This window comes from Falco peregrinus, chromosome 10, assembly GCF_023634155.1.
Source record: "Falco peregrinus isolate bFalPer1 chromosome 10, bFalPer1.pri, whole genome shotgun sequence".
In the NCBI taxonomy this organism is placed as follows: domain Eukaryota; kingdom Metazoa; phylum Chordata; class Aves; order Falconiformes; family Falconidae; genus Falco; species Falco peregrinus.
The window spans coordinates 7,820,385-7,841,113 of NC_073730.1; the positions used below are offsets into that span (position 1 = coordinate 7,820,385).

Below are 20,729 nucleotides of genomic sequence, written 5' to 3' on the forward strand. Positions count from 1 at the left end.
TCCGCTCAGCGCCTCAGGCGGCCCCGCCCCTAACGGCCGGGGCGGGCGGGGCCTCGCCAAGGCCCGCCCCTTCCCGCCGGCGCGGCCGCCGATAGGCTGGCGCGGGGCGGGGGCGGCACCGCCAGATTCAAGCAGCGGCGGTGGCGGCCGCGCTGAGGGCGGTTGGTCGCGGGGCCCGCGGGGTCGTTGCTCGCCGCCGCCATGGAGATGATGACCTTCCCCCGCTACAGCCCCGACGACATCATCAGCTACCTCCGCAGCCACGTCCTGGCGGGGGCCGAGGCTCGCAACTTGGCCAAGGGCGACGTGTTCGGCAGCGGCAGCGCCAAGGTGCGAGCGTGGCGGGGGGAGGCCGCGGCCTGTACCGGCGGGGGAGCGGCGCCGGCAGCTCCGCCGGGCCGGGCAGCCCCTGCCCTGTGTGAGGGGAGGCCGTTGCCTCCCGCCGGTGCCGTGGCCCGCTGGGGGGGCCCTGGAGCGGCCGCTACCCCGCTGGCATGGCCTTTGGCGCCCGGCAGTGTCCACCGGGCGAGACGGTTGGGGTTCCCGCAGGGGCCGATGAGCCCCGTAGGAGTTACCGGGCTGGCCGCGGCGCTGCGCCCCCGAGGCCCGGGAGGAGCGGGCTCGGGCCTGGCCGGGGAGGGGCCGCCTTCATCAGCGGCCGGGCGTGAACCCGCACAGCCCTTCGCCGTTTCGGGGTGGCTGGGTTACCACAGCCGCTGTGTTTGCTGTAGTGTCGTCCCTTCAACAGCTTAATCGATCGGCTAAACCGAGCCGGTGCAAAAGCAGCCCCTCCCCCCTCCGCCGCCGCCTTCTCCCCTGCCTCGGCCCGAGCGCTGGTGTGGGCGCAGCCCTGCGGTGGCCTTACACGAGAGAAGCGGCTTTGCGATCGCATCGCCGCTTCGGTGCGGTCCTGTGTGCCGCTCTGTGAGCGCCTGTGCCCGCTGGAGGGTGAGCTGAAGAATCAGTCAGCAATATGCAGGCGAGCGGAGGAATCTTTGTTCGGCAGCGCTGGGTGCGTGGGGGATCGCTCCACCAAAGTCATGCACACCGAGGGGACTTTTCAGTCCTCCCTTTGTACAAGCTACTCATACCTATTCATTAGTTTTCCAAATAATTGTTTACATATTCATTACAATTCGGAGAATTTATTTACATATCTCGTGCCTCCGCAATGTCCTTGAGGAGTTGTCTCTGCACAGACTCTATTCCTCAGCGGCTGTGTTTAGTCTCCATCTTCGCCACGTTGCATGTACAACAGGACTCTAAGACAAAATGTCCCTTCTAAAGATAACCAAGCCAAGGGCTTAGCAGTCTGTGCATCCATCATGTTGCAATAAGGGTCCTTGGACATTTCCCGACTTTACCTAAATATAGGTGCGTCATCCTTTAGATAAGTGGTACAGCATGCGCTATTCAAGGGGCAGGTGGCCCGGCGTGTGCAGGGGGTGGCCGGCTCGGTCAGTCATGCGACTGACTTGAATTGATCCTGCATTAGTGCTTGCCAATGAATAACTGTTCGGCTTGTGGGTATTCTTCACCCCTTCATTTTAATAATGTGATGAAGGGCACGTTTTGCTATGGGATTATAGTTTCTGTGGCCTTTTTTGGTGTCACTTGGTTTCAAAAATGCTCAGTGAGCAGCGATGTAGTGAAAACCGATGTATTGCTGTGGTAGTTCAGACTGTAGCTGTCTGAGCTGATTGCCGTCTCGTAACTGTATTATGAGATAGTCATGCTTGAACTGCAAACTATTGGAAAGTAAAGTTTGTTGGTCTTGGTGGCTCAGTGAAATTGGTCTTCACATGTAACAGGCAGCACTACTTTTAGGGTCTAGTGCGGGAGCCCCAAATAATCAATCATACGGAATATTAATTTGTGTCCTTTCCTCTTGCAGCCTGAAGTTTTACACATGATTTACATGAGAATCCTGCAGAAAGTCTATGGAATCCGCCTGGAACACTTCTACATGGTATGTCTGTAGTGGCAGGTGTAACAAAATGCAAAATGAAACAAATATTGCCCCTAACTAATGTAGTGTTGGAGCGTCTCCTCCTAATGGCCAGTAGCTTACTGTTTTGTATGTTGTAATTGCACAAAAAGGTGCTTAGAAATTCCACCTCTCTTGCGGAAAACTTGTGTGTGAGATGCTGTATACCCATGGGCATTTGCGTTTGGGTTCAGGGAGGCAAGGAGCCTGTTCACTTAGGAATGAGAGCACAGTACTGCTGTGCAACCGTCAGTGTGGGTCACTTACCAGAAGTAAATGAACCTGGGAGCATCATCTGTGCGCTGTTGCTGAGGCCTTGCTGATTTTGTCAGAAGTTGGTTTGATCATTGCTTCTGCTCTGGAAGTTGGCTTCAGCTCAAGATACTTGTAGAAATAGTGGTTTTGTGAGTGTGCTGCCTCAGAGCTTCCTTTTCTTCAACCCACCCCATGGAAGGGAGACTCCCTTCAGTACAAGTAGTAGTAAGCACAAAGACTAGCTCATTTACTGCTGTAGGCTGTAAGGACAGGCTCTGTGGAGAGCCCTCTCCTCCTGCGGCTAAGCTGTGAATTCTTTGAGATACTGTGGGTACCAGGAGTGTCTGTAAGGTTCAGGAGGGATTGGACGAGGCTGTGAAGGGACACCATCTCTGCCCTTGAAAATGCGTGCTGTTGTCTTGGGCATCCACCTTTGGCCATGGCTGGAGGAGGGTCTCTGCTTAGATGTTAAACTGGTCTGGAAGGGGGGAAGGAAATGTCGCTATTAGTGTTTGATCATCTCCACTTCTCCTAACTTTCATCTCATGAGGTTAATGGAGAAGTGGAGCTGGAGGTTAACTGATACCTTGTTGATTAACACTTACCTTCTGTCTGTTAGGCAAGACCTGAATCCTGAAAGTGAGAATAAATAGTGTTGTCTCATGCTATTTTTGGATAAACTGAAAGGGAAGATCTTGTGTGCACAAGATAACTCTGTTCGTCACAGGCAGTGACATTACCTGGGATACTGTATTATGAGGTTTAAAATATCAGTAAAAGGTGACAGTGAACCACTACCTTCTCCTTCTGACTTCTTCATAAACCAGTTGGGCCTGTCGGTTTTGGGGTGTTTAAAGAAAGAGCTTGTTGTGGTTAGGTGTGTAATGCAGAGACTGTTCTTCTGCACCACTTTTGAACATATGAAACCAGGGTTTAGACTGAATTTCAGATTTTGTTGTTCTTTAGATTTTGACCAGCCAAAATTGACACTTGTAGTCTGCCGATTGACTTGATGGCATTCTTTAGGCTCTAATGTGTTCCCTGGGGATGGGGAGAACATCCTTGGTGTGGTTAACTTACTTGACTTATGTTGTGGAAACAAACGTTTTCGTGTATTTTTGTTTTAAGTAGTCTTTACTTATGCATTGACTCTCTTTACTTTTTAGATGCCGGTCAACGTTGACATAGTTTATCCACAGATATTTGAAGGCTTTCTACCTGTTTGTAACTTGTATATTCACATGTAAGTAGAAGATGGTGCATCTGTTCAGTTGCTATTCCTTGTAAAAGTCCAATTTGCTAGACCTGTGGGGCTTTATGCCTTTTTGCTGATGGTGGTTCCACTGCTTGTTGACTCTGAGCAAAGTGAAATTTGTAGGTGAACAGGGGGCAGCAATAATTAAGAATAAAATTCTAAGCAGGCAGCTGTCTTGTCAAAATTAACTAATCCAGCCTCGCCAAGATGGAGCGCAGATCTATACTTTGACTGGCTAGAGGGTCATCATTACACAGAGAAGAGGGAATCTTAAGTACCTGTTGTGTAAATTTGCTGTCTGAATTCTGTGTAGGTTATCTTTGTTGGAATGAGGCAAGTGCTAGACTTTAAGTGTTATTTCAGTTAAGTGTAGGAGGTACCTAATGAAGGTGAAATCTTGATCTACAGGCAAGTATTTTGTCTCTCTAAGTCTTTGTGAGATACTGTAAGAATACAAATTTTTAATGCTGATCTGTGTGTGGAGTCCTGCTGTGTTATTCTCCTGAGACTTACTGTTTTGTGCTTGCTGTACGCATGCTCTGGGATGAGAGGACAGGATGTGTTTTTTGTAGTAAATGGATATAGCACAAAATCTGAGCAATGGTCACTGCAGTTAAGATTGTATTTTGTTTTCCTTGCAGGGAGCGCTTACTTCCCGTGTGCCGGATCAATGATTTTCAAATTGCTGATGTGTTAAACCCAAGTAAGCAAGTGTGTCCTAGTCCTTGTGTTTCCTGGTGTGGTGGGTGTTGCTTGATATCCAGATACTTTGTCTCATTGAGCATATCCAGGTGGGCAGCTGGCACTGAGAATTGTCCCTGGCTCCTAGCTGTCCTTCTGACTCTTGCTGTGGCCCTTAGACAAACTGGTTCTAATGAGCAGTTCTCCTTATTCCTTATGTAGGCTAATCCAGTTAAATAACTGGGGGGACTTTTGTTGCTGGTCTAGAGAGTGGACTGTGACATACTTGAAATGATGTAAGAATACATGGTTATGAAGATGATCCTGGCAACTCTGGAATGCTATGGGATTTCTTGTACTGATGCCTGTGTAGGAAGCAATTGAATTTTTGGTTTCCCCTTTTCAATACCCAGCTGTGGTGATTCTGGAACAACACAGAAACTTGGACAAAGCTGTTCTGAAGAGCTCTTTCACTTCTGACTCTGTCTTGTCTCAGGCATTCCAGGACTTTATAATAATCTTTCACAGAGTTTGCTTGGAATAGAGCCAAAAAGTCCCTACAGTTCAAAGTGATGTCTTCAGTTAGCTTGATAGTTACAGTGAGGTTCTGTCTTCAGAATTGTAGTTGAAGTTTGACACTTTCTCCCTGACTTCTGCTTTAAAGGGAGGCTGTATATTAATACTCTTTCTCCTAGGTGCCATTTTCATTTGTTAAATTGCATAGAATTGCTGACATTGTAAGTTCACACCTTGGTGCTAGTTTTTATGTAGTCTGTGAAATGTTTGCAAGGTGAGCAGAGGAAGAACTGATTTGGATTCTTTTGTTTTGTGATTTCCGTCTCTTCTCTGAATTACATTTTGCTCTAAGCAATTGCAATGCATGCAGAAACCAGAGCAGTGATGGCTTGCAATTCCTGTTTCAGAAACAAAGAGGACAGCTCGCTTCTTGAGTGGCCTTCTCAACTTTGTAAACTTCAGAGAATTCCGACGTGAGGTCTACTTGGACTTACAACTGAACTATGTAAGATTGGGTGCCATATTGCTCCAGATAACTTAGACTTGGATGTAATTAATGTCAGCCTAGAGCTGGGAACATCAAAGTTGTGGGGTTTTAACTGCATGTTTACGTAACACATGGGAATCTTAAATGTGGCCAAATAATACAGGAAGGTATCAGTTTAATAGTATGGAAAACTTGTATAATTGTATTGCATGTTCTAAGCATACACAGCTACTGTAAATGGTTTATGAAAAGGCTTTGCAAAGCCCTTAAGGAAACAGGTTGGCTTGGAAGAGTGGATGAGCTTGTCAGTATTGTAAAGGTTTCTTTTTGACCATGACCCAAGTTGTTACTTGGGCTGTTGTCTGAAGGGTAGCTTAGCCTGATAAGTGAAGGTTTGACACCTCACGTTGTTTTAGGGAAAGACAGAGGCGACAGTCGGTGGGCTGAAGCTAGAACTGCAGGTGGCTTCTCTTCTGAATGTCTCAGTAGTTTGGAGATGGTGCATTGCATTTCACATGCAGTAATGATGAGCAGGGCTCCAACAGAAGCTCAGAGAGAAACCATATTCCTCTAAAATAAAAAAAAAATCCCTTGGAATATTTAATTTACAGAAATCGGCTATGGAGAAACACCAGCAACTGGAGACTGCAAATCGGGAGGCAGTAGTAAAGCTGGAGAAACTGAAGTGAGTATGAGGAGTAAGCACGGTGACATGCATTACTTTGCTGTTCACTGCAAACTATCTGGACAGTCTGGGTTGATGATGGGCCCAGGCCAACTGTAGGAGGTTCAACAAGGCTCAGTGCAGAGTCCTGCACTTGGGTCACAACCACCCCATGCCACCCTGCAGGCTTGGGGAAGAGTGTCTGGAAAGCTGCCTGGCGGAGAAGGGCCTGGGGGTGTTGGTCAGCAGCTGGCTGAACGCTGGTAGTGTGCCCAGGTGGCCAAGAAGGCCAACAGCGTCCTGGCTTGTACCAGAAACAGCGTGGCCAGCAGGAGCGGGGCTGTGACCGGCCCCCCGCACTCGGCACTGGGGAGGCGGCACCTCGAACCCTGGGGTCAGTGTCGGGCCCCTCACGACAAGAGGGACATTGAGGGGCTGGAGCGTGTCCAGAACCGGGCAGGGGCTGGGGAAGGGGCCGGGGCACCAGGCTGGGGGGGGCGGCTGGGGGAGCTGGGGGGGTTCAGCCTGGAGAGGAGGGGGCTCAGGGGGGACCCTATCGCTCCCTACAGCTGCCTGACAGGAGGGTGTAGCCAGGTGGGGGTCGGTCTCTTCTCCCAGGTAACAAGCCATAGGGTAAGAGGAAACAGCCTTGAGCTGCAGGAAGGGAACTTTAGTTTGGAAAATTCCTTCGCTGACAAGGGTGGTCAAGCACTGGAACGGGCTGCCAGGGACGTGGTTGAGTCGCCATCCCTGGAAGTCTTTGAATGATGTGTGGATGTGGCACTTAGGGACACAGTTTAGTGGTGGGCTTGGCAGTGCTGGTTTGACAGTTGGATGCCTCTTTTATAGTCTTTTCCAGCCTAAATGATTCTGTGATTCTATATGGGATGCTTAAACAGGAACTGAGTAGTTCAGCTGTGTGATTTGATAGAAGTGTTGGATAACTACTGTAGGAACTTTTGAGCAGACTTGACTTCTCCTTTGACCCTTGTCTGTGTTTGTTGATGGTTAGCCTCCCTGGGAAATAAGTCAGAAAACGGAGATGTTGCTGTTGTGTTGTGCTCAGAGTTGCACAAGTAGCTGTGCTGGCATTGGGCTAGAAGAGTTGCTGGCAGAAAATAAAAATGTGATTTCAGGAGTATGTGGTTGCTTTGAGAAGATACTGTATTTTGTATGTTGGGGGCTATGGTGAAACTTTTTGTGGTTATAGTCATTTTCTGGTGATAGCCATAAGAAGCCCATCTTTAACTTAATAAATGCGTAAAGTTGTCTTCTGTAGTTATTTGTCATGTTTGCCCTGTTCTGTCTTTCAGGCCACGTAGTTCTACTGCCTGCATCTGCACCTTTAAGTTTTGGTTTTGCTTGTGGATAGTAGGATGAAGAGATAGCTGGTTTCCAAGATAGCTTTCAAAACAGAGTAGTTTTGTTTTGTTTTTTTTTTTCTTTTTCCCTGATAGCTGCTCTGGGTAAGTGCTAGACAGGTGGTTCTCTAGCTATCTATAGCTCTACCCTAATACAAGCTGTTTCTATGGTAGGTAGTATTATGCAAATTTCATACATTAAAATAGCCCAAAAAATTGGTAGAAGTGTTGTTCTTCGTGCTTTGCTTAACATTATCTTTAAACTTAGTCCTCTGTCATGCTTGTGCCACTTATTGCCAAAATAGCTCTTTAGATTATGCTTCAGCTCCAAAATCTTACAAGCAAAGGAAACAAAGATGTATTAATTTGAGACTGTCTAATACTAAATAATACTAAATTTATTGTTTATGTAAAATGTCTAAAGTTATTGTTTGTAAATTCTTTGGAGGGAGAGTTTTATTTACCTGTCTATAATGATGCTGAAACTGTCCAATATATTTTATTTTTCACTTAGCACTGTTCCAGTTGAACATCAAGCTGAGGTCCAGCAACTGACAGATAACATTCGAGAACTGGAGCAACTACTGAGGCAAGAATATCGTCGGAAACAAGTATGATCTTGTTATAAATTTCCCTGAAATGCTGCTATAACTTCTGATCATGGGTGTTCCTTACTGCCGTTGATTTAGCTCCCCTTCCCCTCCTTCTACAAAGGATAAAGGGAACTTCCTTGTTTAAAACAAAGGTCACTGCAACACAGTGTCTTATGTAATTCCTATACCACCTCGTCATTTCACTGTAAAGAATGTTGAAACATACTTGAAATCAGACTTGGGGAATACAAAAGTGTATTTGGCTCTTTGTGAAATGCCTTACTGCATAATTGGGAGATAAACATCATACTTGTGTACAGTAACACAGGTGTATTTCGCTTTTGTTTTCCATCTGAATTGGAACTGGAGGTGTGCCGTGGCAGGAAATAAGGCCTGAGAAGGGTCATCCAAGGGAATGCCTGGTAAAAAGAGTAGGGCTGATGGCAGGGGTAACTTCCCAGCAATGGCAGCTTATCCCTAAGGTCTCACAGGTAACCTTTTCAGCTGCTTCAGTAAAAAAAAAAAAAAACCCAACCACAGTATTTCTTATGTTGTCAAGTCTCAATATTATTAATCATGTGTTTGACTTCTATATTGCTGGGAAACTTGTATTAACTTACTTTTTTTTTCTTAAGAACAGTACCTCTGGTGAAGAAGGTTGTGTGTATAATGCTGCCAGGGTGCCAGGGTCAGTAAGAATAGAGGTAGTCTCTTATCCCTGTTCCTAGCTAGCTGCTGGTTGCATCCCTAGTGCTCCCAGTGGCTTTTGCAACAGTGGTGTTCTTCCCTGCCTTTTACGTCTTGGACTGCAATTTTGTCTGCTAGTTATGGCACTCCAAAGAAACCGTAAATGGGATTTCTCTTGTAGACAGATCTATGATAGAAAGGTAGAGGAGGCAGCAGTTGTAGAGATGCTTATTTAAAGCTTGTTGCTTTGTTTAGGCAGCTTTGCAAGAAACTATTTCGCAAAAGAAGTTGGATGCTGCAGAGGGCACCCGAAAACTGGTAAGTACACCTCTATCTAGGCCATAGCTTGCATCTTGGATTAACTAATAGATCATCTCTCTTTCTAGAATCAAATTATTCTTGGAGCTAGGTAACATCGAGGTGGTGATTGTTAGTTTGTGTTGTTTTTTTTTTTAAACTGATTTAAGTTTTTTCCCTCCATGGGAAAAGCTACTGAAGTAGCTTGTTTTATTGTTAACTTTAAATACACATCTCTATAATGTAAAGCTCTGTCTGTGTTTGGGAAACTGATCTGTTAAAGGGCAAGGAATGGGGATTTCCGAGATGCTATGGGCTTACCTTAAGTGCATAGAACAGCAAATGAGGCAGCCACTGATGTGGTGGGGACAAAACGGGAGGCTTTTGAGAGGTTGCACAGGAAGCTTGTTGCTCTTCTCTCAGGCTGATACAGCTGGCTCTGAAACCCTGCAGTGACTTCCTCGGTTGCCCTAGGTGAGGGATTCTGAAGGAGAGGCGCTAGTAATATGTGTTAGCTGGCAAGCTTTTTGTGGAATGCTGGTTAAATGCTGTTCTTGTGACTAAGTGTTGCACATCTGTCAGCATGTTCAAGGAGCAAAATGGATTGTTAACTGCTTTGGGAATGTTAACACTGTTTGGAGGAATTTCTTCTTAAAACAAACTTCCTAATGAGGAAACACTTAAGATGGAGATAAGACCCTGTCTAGCTGTGAGATCCTGGCAAACCATGCTTCACAGCTCTTTGTTCACCTAATTGCTAATATTGAAAGTGTGTTTGTCTTAACTAGAATGAGCTTAAAGTGACAATGGCTTCTTTGAAAGAAGAACAAGAGCAGCTGAAATCAAAAATTGTGGAGAGTCCAGAAGAACTGAAAAATTACAAAGAACAGATGAAAGAGACTGTTAAGAAACTCAAGAAGTCCAAGGTGAGGTTTTCCTCTGTCCACACAAGGAGGTATTCTATTAGAAAAAGCACATGCTTTACTGGACTGTTGTCATCTAGAACTGTTTCTTGAATGACTTATGCTTCTAGTCAAAACCCAACAGAACAGTGGTCAGACTGAAATGAAATCACAAGTTCAGAGAAACCTGAAAGTTGGCTGTGGGAATGTTTATTTTTGCTTTTGTGTTGGCGGATTTTCTTTTTTTTTTTTGAAAAGCAGGGTTGCAGTCACTGCTGCTCTGTCCTCGATGAGTGACTGTTTACTTGTGAAGCTAGGTGTAGAACTCTTGGATCTATACTATACCTTTCTGGCTGTTTGGTGTCAGGAGTTTACAGTATTTTTGGCAGCTCACAAATGTCTTTGGATTTAGAATACATGCTGCTTGGTGTCTTTGCTGCCATTCACTGTTTCTGGAATTGATGGCTGTCGCCACTAGTATGCTGAACACTGAGATCCCTTCCTAGTTTTTTTTAATAATGATGTCCAGTCTTTAAATGTCTGTAGTTCATGATTGCTTGTACGTCACTGAAGCTTGCATAATTTTGTCTCCTTAGGTATTTTTGTTCCAAAGGTGTAAACTTTAGTGCTGTAATTCGACATCTGTTTTTATGATGCTTTATGTAACTCCTATTTTACCAGCATAGAATTTCTTCACTGTACTACTTTTCTGTCCTGAAAGCTCTTGTAACAAGCCGGTTAGTTCAGTGTAAGACACTTGCATGTCGCTTTTCCTGTGCTTTCCAAGCAAACACATTATTTTTACAAACTTAAGATCTCATTTCAGTAACTACTAAATATTCAGTCTAGTGTACGTTAAGCAATGAGGGAATGGGTACAAAAGTCGATATGCAGTAATACTTACACAAAACAACTGCTGAACTCCTAGTCTGTTTTATTAACAAGGCTTTTTTCTTTAAAGCAAGAAGTTACTGAGAAATACGAAGCTTATAGAGACCTAGTTGAGATTCTGCCATCATGTCAAATGGAGGTGCAGTTGTATCAAAAGAAGATAGAAAGACAAGGAGCAAATGTGGAGAGACTGGCCAGTGTATTATCAGAGGTTTGTATTATCCTAATTTTATCTGGTTAGGGAGAATTTAATGTCTCAGCAAGATAGGTGATCATCAGTAAATGTCTGTGTTTTGAAAGTTCCCATCTCTTCTCTTCCCCAAAAAGAAAGAATTTAGATAACTTCTAAATCTCCTTTGTAAAAACATAAGTAAAATATAGCTGCTGCTTTGTTGTCTGCCACTAGATTATGTACTATTGACCACTTTTAATAGTCAAAGCCTTTGTTGCCATAGAAACCTGACCTAAAATAATTTGAACTGTCTTGGGGTTGTTGGTAGGAAACGACGGAAGAAGAAAAGTGAGATCCAGTTTCTTCTGCCTAGAGAGCAGAAACTAAGAGTAAAAAAAATCACTACTTCAAGAAGAGTCATGCCTTAAATGCCTTTAACTTTATTAATACTACGAAAGCAAGCCTTTCCCTGATGAAATGTCTGTCACAATACAGTACTTTGCTCTTTGCTACCCAGTTCCGGGAGAAAGCAATTGTTAGGAACACTTGAAAAATGGTATGCAGTCTTTTTGGGTATTTGTATAGCATATGTTCAAATTGCTCTTGGTTAAGATCTATAGCAGAATTCATAGTAACTTCTGCAGATCTTTCTAAGTGATGTGATCTTGTCTGTTTGGATATATTAAAATTGGATAAAGACCAGGAAACTGGGATTTAACCAGAAGACTTATTTAGCAATTTGATCTTCAAAAAGCAGGAAGCTAGTTCTAGTCTTAGTAAACTAACAGGGTGTGCTGTTTTGATTATTCTTCCCCCATTTAATTTCAATACTTGTGTACTCTAGGTCAGAAATCTGGAAGACCAGATTGAGAGTGCTCAGATAGAGCTGAAAAAGTGGAAGACAGAAGAAATATCCTTAAAGAGACTGGTCACTGCAAAACGTGAGAAGCTATCTACAGCTGAAATGAAGATAACAAAGAAGCGTGAAGATGCTGAGCAACATAAGCACTCTGTGTTTGAGTATGGATGCATCGACACTTCTGCCTGATGCTACTTTATGTTTTTGTTATGTGCTACCAAAGTTCGTGTCTGGTACAAACATGTAGCTTAGCAGTAAGAAGAAAATGAGCGATGTGGGATAGCTTTGTACGGAGACCAGTAATGCTGCAGGCAGGGACTTGGGGTCTCAAATCAATAATTGCAATGTGACTTGACAGCAGTTCTTTTATTGGAGCACTAATTTAATTTATAATGCTTATTCTTGATTCTTTTATCTTCTTAAAGAGAATGTCACATTGGGATAATTTTCCAAGTTATCAGACTTCAACAAAGCCCCATTTGCCTTTCATGAATTTTTCATAATTTCCCTTGCCACTTTTGCTCATTATCAAAGATGTTCAAGACCCATGGGGAAATGGGGCTCGTATCTCAGAGGAGTATTATCCTGACATGATGCTTCTAAAACAAAAGGAAAAGTGTCATTTGATCAAAGCCTCTTAGCCCATCTTCCTTCCTACCATATGCTAAAGGCAAACTCCAGGGCAGTGTTTACAGCCCAGCAGTCGCTTCTGCAGCAGCAAACGGCAGTGTTGTATGGTCGTGGCTTCACTGTGAGATTAGAAACGCTGAACAGTTATAGAGAATGCTTATTATATAACTTCTTTTGTACATGGATAGGAAAGGGAATATGGAAAACTATTGGTGGGTTAACTGTGATGAAAGAGAGCTTTTTTACTTAGCTGAGAGAGCAACGAAGATCTAGTCGTGCTGATAAGGCTTGTGTGGTGCCTGGAATGGCAGCAAGATTCCCAGGCTTCCTTTGCTCCTCATGCAGGGTATTGTACCAGCTAAAGGATATTAATTAAAAGCTACTTTTCCTTCCAAATAGTACAATCTAATGCTCCTTTATGTTAAGAGTTGCTGCCGATTTATCTGTTTTTAATGGTGTAGCTATTTCCTTTGAGTGATAAAATTAGATGCTTTGATAGGCAAGGGGGAAGGGGAGGTAACCTTTGTTTGAAAACAAGCATTTTTGCTGGTGAATAAGAGAATGTGTCCTGACTGTTCTCTTGAGGAAGGAAGATGTAAGTAGGCTTTTGCTACGTATGAGTCATTTCAGCCATTTAGAGAAAGCAGCTGCTACAGTTCCAACTGTAATTATCATACAAATGCTTAGTATAAACTGGTAGGTGTGGTTTTGCCCTTGAAGTCAGGAGTAGATCTGTTCCCACACTAACCCTTTGCTGATTACATGGCAGCTCACAGCTGGGGATATCTGAATTTACCTGCAAGCTGGGGAAATGTTATTTGGTCTTTGTTTGGGATGAAGTGAAATGATCGACTAGAAGCTGCAGATAACATACATAGATGTATGGGATTAGAGCTTTAACTTGGTGGGTGGGGATCTGGGGCTAAGGATAACATGTGACTTTCAATTATGCTGAAACATCAAGTGCAGCTATGTTGCTTTTAACCTGGTCTGGAGGCTGGTCTTCAGGCAGGGCTCTCCGCTGACACCTGTAGCGTGTTACTCAAAGGCAGGAAGATGCAGTGTCTAGCTGTCTGTTGGGCTGGTTCCACTGGAGCCACTTCAGTTGCCTTGATTAGCAGCAACTGAGGATCTTCAACATGCTCCTCCTAACTCCACTTCAAATTTAATTTCTTGTACCCAAGTTGTTCTAGGTTAAGAACTGGACAAACTTCCAAGCAAGTGAATTCTATACAGTATCGCTTCTAGAAGCTGCTAGTTTCATGCTTGTAAAAGGCAAGCTTTGCTTGTGGTGGAGTTAAATTTAATCTGGGATTAGTCAAATGGCTCAGTACTAACTTGTTTTTCTCCCACCTTTAGATATTGTAACAGAGTTCAGGAGAAGAGGGGTGTTGTATATGATAAAGTGATGGCCATTCACAAGGAAATCCAACAGACAAGGTTCAAAATTCAGCAGCTGAATGAGAATGCTGAAAAAGAAGAAATGAAAGCCAAGGTGACGTGTTTTTCCTAAAGGAATCCCATTTTAAGAATACTCAAAGCAAACCTGTTTGTTAACTTGGGCTGTGTAGATAAAAGAACACATATTGGCCCTAAAACCAAGTAGGCTGGGTAGGTGGTGGTTCGGCTGGATAGTTGCTGGGGTGAGTGCTTCCTTCTTGTGGTTCCACTGGGTTGCTAGATCTTGTTTTCATCTCTGCAGTCTGTATAGATGGCCTACAGGAGAAGTGGGCTTTGCAGTCCTGAGAGAAAAGGCTCTGGAATGGTGTGATTGCCCAGTATTTTGGGATGTGAAATTAAACTTTTCTTCCCACCTGTGCCTGTAGCAGATACTATGTTAGTTCCATGCTATCTGGTTTTGTATTGTGGTAGTTCCAGGTCGAAGTAGTGGGGTTTTCTTGTTTTGTTTGGCCCCTGGGACCTGACCTGTGAGGCTTTACATTCACGTTTTAGTGGTGGGCAGTACGGTGGTGATCTCAACAGTTTCCCTCGGATACAGGGCCACTTGCCATGTCACAAACACTTTCTTCCTAGGATTTCAGGAAGATGACTGTCCAGCTTAGCTTTGGAAAGAGGCAGAAATCCTGATGGGTTGGGAGTAGGGAATAACGCTCTGCCTGTACCATCTCATCCTGTCTATTCATTACTGAAGTACTGTCTATACTGGGCAGTCAGTGGCAGAAACCTGGGTGGCGCAGGCTAACCCAGAAATGAGGCAGCAGTAGTGTGAATAACAGGGCTAGTGCTGGTCGTTTGACCATCTTAGTATTGGAACCACCAGCATTGCAACAGAACCATAATGTTGGTGTTTTCTTGTGGCTGCTCTTAATCTTCTGGTGCTTTGTAACTTCCCTGTGTTCTGTGAATGCTGCTTCTGAAGCCAGGAATGAGGTACCTTTGAAATATCTTGAGACCACCAGATCACTATTAGTTAAATCCTTCTAAAGCATAAACGTTAACTTTGCTGATGGATTTTTAGTTTGGTTTTTTTCCTCCTTTATCTCTTTCTAGGAAATATACCTAAACCTGAAGGCTGCGTTGGAAAAGCATCATGACTCTCTCATTAAGACAGCAAAGAGTTATGCAGCCTCAAGAGAAGATAAAATTGCTGAACTGAAGAAGTGGCTGCTTAGAGTCCAGTCTCCTGGAAGTAGTTCTTAGACCTGTCTTTACTTTCATTATGTTTATCCTCCTATCTGATCTTGTGCTTTGGATAATTATTCCAGGCAAAAGCCAGCTTTCTCAAAAACCATGTCGGATCACATTTAGACAGATCCTGATGTCATGAGCTTTCTAATGTGGATAAGAAAACACTTGATTTAGCCTGTTTGTATTCTTTCAGTCGGTATCTCATTTATTGGTAATAATGCAAGTCTTGCTAACACGAAATTGCTTGACACTTAGAATCCTGTTTTTTGTAGAACCAGTTCTGCAAACTTTGATCTGGGAAGACCTGGTGCTTTGGTCTGGCCTAGATGGATACGCTGTTCAGAATTAGTCAGTAATAGGTGATGTTCCACTACCGTTACTCAATTAAGGTTAAATCCTGATGGAGCAGTAGCATTCATGTGAATGCCTCCACTCATCATGAATATTGGTGACCCTAAATGCTCAGGACTCTCACTTCAGTTAAAACAGTACAGTAGCTCTAGATGCTTGAACTTTGTTATTTTTGCTCTGTGGGGTACTGAATCCTCATCTGTGTGTGTTAGTCTGTGTTTGGGTGCTTAATCCTATAAAAAATTAACGTAGATGATTATTTTTGTACCTTACTTGTGATGACACTGGTTTGCCACAGTGCTTTTAATTATTTCAAAAAATAAAATAAGAATTTTTAAAATAGTTGATTTAAGCATGTTTAACCCTACTCCTCTTCTGTGTTTTCCCTCCCCACTTGCAGCTGATTTGGCATGACATTCCAATTTAAAAATTTTGCTTTGTACTTTTGGGGGAATGTGTACTGCTGGAAGGTTTTTATAACAAGGGGAGGAGGATTCAAGTCTGTATAGATAATATCTTTCTGGCTTTGCTTAATTCTTCAACTTCTCTTCTTAGCTAGGGGTGCTAGCAAGTCAGTCAGGAACAGCAGATGATCAGTGCTTCTAAAGCTCTTAATGAGGCATCAGACTCTTCTAATGTTTTGCTTTGATTTTTTTTTATCATTGTAGAATGTGAGATAATTCAGTGAAAGTCCATATTAATCTGCAGATCTTAACCTAGCACTAAGTTTCTCATACAGTTTTTCCATTTCCACCAAATATAATCTGTGTGATAGGTATGTGTGTGTAGCACAACTTTGTGTTTTTAGGCGAGTATACTCTTCATCCCCACGCTCCTGCAGTGCTGTGCAGCAGCATCTGGTGTAGAGACCAGCAAAAGTTTAACTGTTAAGGTAAATGATTTTTGCAACAGCTGAAGATGTTGAGTACATGCAAGGCACAGAAAAATTCTTTATGCATTTCATGCACTAGGCCACATATGGAATAGCTAGTGATGTCTTGGGCGTTGTGCTTTGAAAGTGAGTTTTTTAATGAGTCTCTCATTCTGTGCTGTGTGTTAAAGCATTATGTTCTTCATGTGCAGGTGTGCTCCACTCTCTTTGCCTTAGTGTGGATTTTAGTGTGACACAGATGCTATCTGCCAGAAGATGTTGCTTCTCATTGGCAGTACTTGCTAATGAACATCATGTCTGTTCAAGGATGTTCATTATTCAACGTGTCTGTGTGAAATGCTGTAACTAGTTTTTTGGTATTTCCAGACTGACAATACTATGAATCCTTGAAGACAGATGGCAAGGCTTGTGTAGGGTTCTCCCCGAGGTTTCTTGAGATATCCTTGCTTCTCATGTCAGTCTAGCCTATATCCTAGCTTGACTGGAAGCCAAGCATTCCTCCTTCTAACTTCTCTGAGAATTCTGGGGTGTGGCTTACCTTTTGGGGTTGTTTTGGTGATGCTATGAAGATTCAAAGTAAATTCATGTGACTTGGGATCTGCTTTCTTATAACGGCTGGTTGGAGGCTGTGCTCCACAGCCTGGATGTTACAGCAGCTCTTGGGGAAAGATTCCCAAAAGCTTCAAATAGGTGCTGCAAAGGATTACTTCAGCCAGCAGATGACTTTGACAGAATAAGCTTGCTGTCCTGCAGGAAACTGCGTGTGAAGAGCAGGATTCTTAGGCTAGAGAGGTCGTGCTTGTGTAGTCCCCTGATGAGGAATCTGCAGGAGCAAGAAAACACTGGATTCTGGTTCCTGTTCTCAGGGGTTTGCAACACCAGCTCTTAGGTAAAATAAAAGGCCTAAATCATGAGGAAACAAAACTTCTTATTTCTAGGGACAGTCTTATGCATTTCCATTAAGTTCTCGTGCCTTCAGGGTGGCCTATTTGTTTGTACCTAAAATACCTATAAAAAAAATTAACCAAGACTATATTTTATCTACAGATAATTGATTCCTAGGTGTGAGTCTACTGCTGCTTCTGAAGAACTCTTACTCGTCTTGAACCATACGGTAGGGCAGCTTGGGGAGTTTTCGTGTGACCTGACTAGCAGCGTGGGGAGGATGGCTTTGCTAAGGCAATACAGCTCAATTTCCCTCAAGAGGGCAGCATTATTCAAAATTTTCTTGTTTAGGTTTTCTTGTTAGTACTTCTGTCTAAACACCTAGAGCCCTCTGCCGAGGCCGAAATCAAACAAAACTGCAGAACTCCTTTATTTTGAGGCACTGGTGTGAAATCAGTGAATTAGCTCGACATCTATCATGAAGAGAATAGCCAGGCTAGACTTACTGGAATGAGACCTTCACAGCCTTCCCTGTGGTCTACCTGTGAGAATAATTAAATGTCGGTGGCTGCTATTTGCCTTGGTGTAATGCTGTTTAAAAGTGTGGTTTGAGTTTTTAAATACTTTTGCATGTATTTCATATATTGCATAAAGCTTGTAGCAAACTTGACCTGCACTGCGTGGGCTGGTTTCGCTTGTTTCAAATGTGTTTTAGTTACGATATTTTGTAAGCCATGAAGCAGCTGGTCCTTGAAAATAGCCTTTGAAAAGGTTATGCACAGCTCTGCATGCTCTTCCCTTAGATAAGGATAAGTGATCCTCCTCCCAGTATTAGTGTCTCTCTCATCTTGAATGTATGTGAATCTCCGATTCCTTGATAGCTCTTGTTAGCTTCCCACCACTATTTACCTATGTGGTAAATAGTCCTGTTTTAGGACTAGGGGGAAAAGCATTCCAAGATGGTGTTGAGGAGGGCTCAGATCTAATGTGTGTGTTTCAGTTTAGCTTTAGTATTGCCTTAGGGAATTCCAGTCTTACCTCCTTTGTACCACCCCTTCAGCTTGCTAGTGCAGCTGTTGACCGGTTGTACTTTTGTACTCTGGGTTTTTTTTGTTCTTTAAGGCTGAGCGCCGTACTCTGACCTAGCTTCTAGCCTAGCTGTGTGTGTGCTCCCCACAGTATTTGGGTCAAGTGATGCTTTTGAGGAGGTTTTTTTAAAACAAAACCCACAAAAAGCCTACCCTGGTAACAGTGGTATTCATGACTACATCTTATACCCAGCACATGGATTATTTCAGGGTGAAATCTTTAGCAGTACAGAAATACAGACTGCATGCATGAGTGTATTTGTGGCTAGATATTGGGTTTAAAGAGTAATGTGAAAAATATTCTTAGCTTCCAGTCTTGTAAGCAAACACATACTTTCTACTGAGGTGAGAGTGCTCCATATGAATGTATTAGTCTAATAATATATGTATAGTGTCTCCCCTTCTCTGGGTGTATATGGAACCAAGCCATCTTGGTTGGCCACCCAGGCAGGGCTAGTTTGTTGTAGCTGTTTGAGCAAAGTCCCTGACTCTCCTATTGTACCAATGCTGCTTATGTGTTCTACTGTGACTATGCAGTAGTCTCACTTCCTTCTAGCACAAGTCTTATGTGAGAAAAGATACCTTGTTCTCCTTTGGCCATACAAGCCTGTTGATCTCTACAAACTCCACACACACACCCCTACCCCCAAATACTAATATTGTAAGCAATATGTATGTTGGGGAATGTGCCGCTTTGTGTATTGCTGACCTGAAAAATATTTCTTTTTTTTCCTGATAGATGTGCATGCTAGAGTTTTTTTAAGCTAAAAGCTCAAAGGGAAGCAGGAATCTTTTTAGTGGTCTTGTGAGTTGATCTGAGTTACTGAGTCTGGGAAACCTCCGTACAGCCTTCATGCTTACCACTGGCTGTACTTCCACTTTTGACCTTGGCCTTCATCTTGCTGTAGTGCTGGTGCCTGTTCTTGGGTAGATCAACAGTGAGAGCATTTGGATGATGTCAAGCAGCATCAATAACATACAAGGTCAAATAATTCATGTGTGCTATTAACGTGGCTTTATCTGTATTCTAAACATCCGGTGCATACTGGCAAGTCCTTGTGCTGAATTTCTGTAGCTAACCTAATGTCTGCAAGACCTTTTCTTTGTTTAGGTGTTGTCTAGATCCAGTTACAAATGCTTATCTTTTGTGTGGACTATTTATAGGGTCAACCTGAATATGCCAGACAAAGGTTTTTATCTTCAGAAGAAACGTAGCTCCCTTATAGTCGTATGTAGATTATGTGCTGCCTATTCCTTTGGTATAGCAAAAAAAATCTTGTAGCTCTATAATGATCCAGAATGTCCTTTTCTTAAACAGTAACCACTTTCCCTCTGATGCTAAAAATTGTCACGTATCTTACTCTAAGATGGGCTTGTTTAGTATCTGACGTGTTGGTAATCCTTTTGCTGGGCTGTATGTGTCTTCCATATGTGGAAGGCCATATGGTGAACTGCTTCTGGTGATCTTTGGGAAACCAGGGCAGGATGTAGCCCTGATCTGGGTGTGCTATCCTATGTGGGAGACTTAATGTCTACTCCATCTTTGTGTAAATACCCTGTGAACTTGGCTCTACATCTCTGCTTGTATGCTTGAATAACCAGGTACCTTTACCAGTTCAGATTAATACAGAGCAGAGCCCAGGCACTTGCTTTGCTCTGATTTAGCATTGTCTGGGTCATAGTAGAGCTTTTCTTGGTGGTTTTTTTTTTGGTTTGTTTTGATTTTAGGGAACCTGCATAGATCTGGCAGTAGCTTAGATTACCCAGAAGGTCACTGTGAGTATAGGTTACTGCTCAAAGTTCACTTTCCAGGAGCAGGAAGTTTAATTAGGATTGTCCATAGCTTGTCCCCACAACTCCTTCTTTAGAGCTGAACAGTTTTAGCTTAGGATTTTTTATTTTTTTTTAAAAAAAGTGTTTATGTGGGGGGAAGTGGGTAGAGCAGAGGAGAGGGCATGGAGCTTATCAGCAGTTGTGTATGCAGCTGCTCTATTGCTGGGAGTGCTGTGCATTAGTACAGAGGTGAAAATACCTCGTCTTACAAGCTCAGATGTATGAATGTCCAGAATATTTGTATGGATAGCACAGCTGGAGCTTCCTGTTATTTCCAAGTATCCTTCCTTTGCACAGATTCCGTGCCATAAACTATTAAAAAGGCAGGCAAGCGTCTCCTGCCCACAAGGATATGTTATCTCGGGGAGGACAGGTCGTTGTTCCACGTTTTGAAGAGTTTAAACCAACTTTTGGTACCTTTGCAAGCAGAAAAAGCAGTAGTGGGAAAGATGGGAAATGGGTGGGCAACTTGCGATTACGGCTCGGCACACGTACGTGTGTATGTGGACACTATCAAAATTTTAAGAGGCTGTGGGATACCTTGTCCCCTGCTTGCGTGTCTGGCTGCTCCTTTCCTTATGAAGGAAGGAAGCCTCCTTGTCAGTCCCCTGCTTTGCCTTTACAGTCTTGCTGGAAAGAAGATCTCTAGAACTGTGTCTCGGAAGCCCCCTTTCTGTTAGGCTTTGGGCAGGGTGAGGAGGGCTGGCTTAGGTGAGGAAGTTTTTCTGTTTTTCGACAGCGCTTGGTGAGAGGTTTCTGCTGGGGTTGTGGGATGAGCTGGAAGAGGAGCTCCA

The 20,729-nt window shown here is 43.5% G+C and overlaps 1 protein-coding gene across 1 annotated transcript; it reads left to right on the forward strand.

Moving 5' to 3' along the window:
* Positions 1 to 115: 115 nt before the first annotated feature.
* Positions 116 to 16,724, forward strand: NUF2 (NUF2 component of NDC80 kinetochore complex). The gene is made up of 13 exons (XM_055815532.1): positions 116 to 330; positions 1,895 to 1,969; positions 3,409 to 3,485; positions 4,139 to 4,200; positions 5,102 to 5,199; positions 5,793 to 5,866; positions 7,721 to 7,817; positions 8,742 to 8,804; positions 9,572 to 9,709; positions 10,647 to 10,787; positions 11,593 to 11,768; positions 13,597 to 13,732; positions 14,749 to 16,724. The coding sequence occupies exons 1-13, from the start codon at positions 202 to 204 to the stop codon at positions 14,896 to 14,898; spliced, it is 1,416 nt and encodes a 471-aa protein (XP_055671507.1). The 5' UTR covers positions 116 to 201; the 3' UTR covers positions 14,899 to 16,724.
* The last annotated feature ends 4,005 nt before the right edge of the window (positions 16,725 to 20,729 follow it).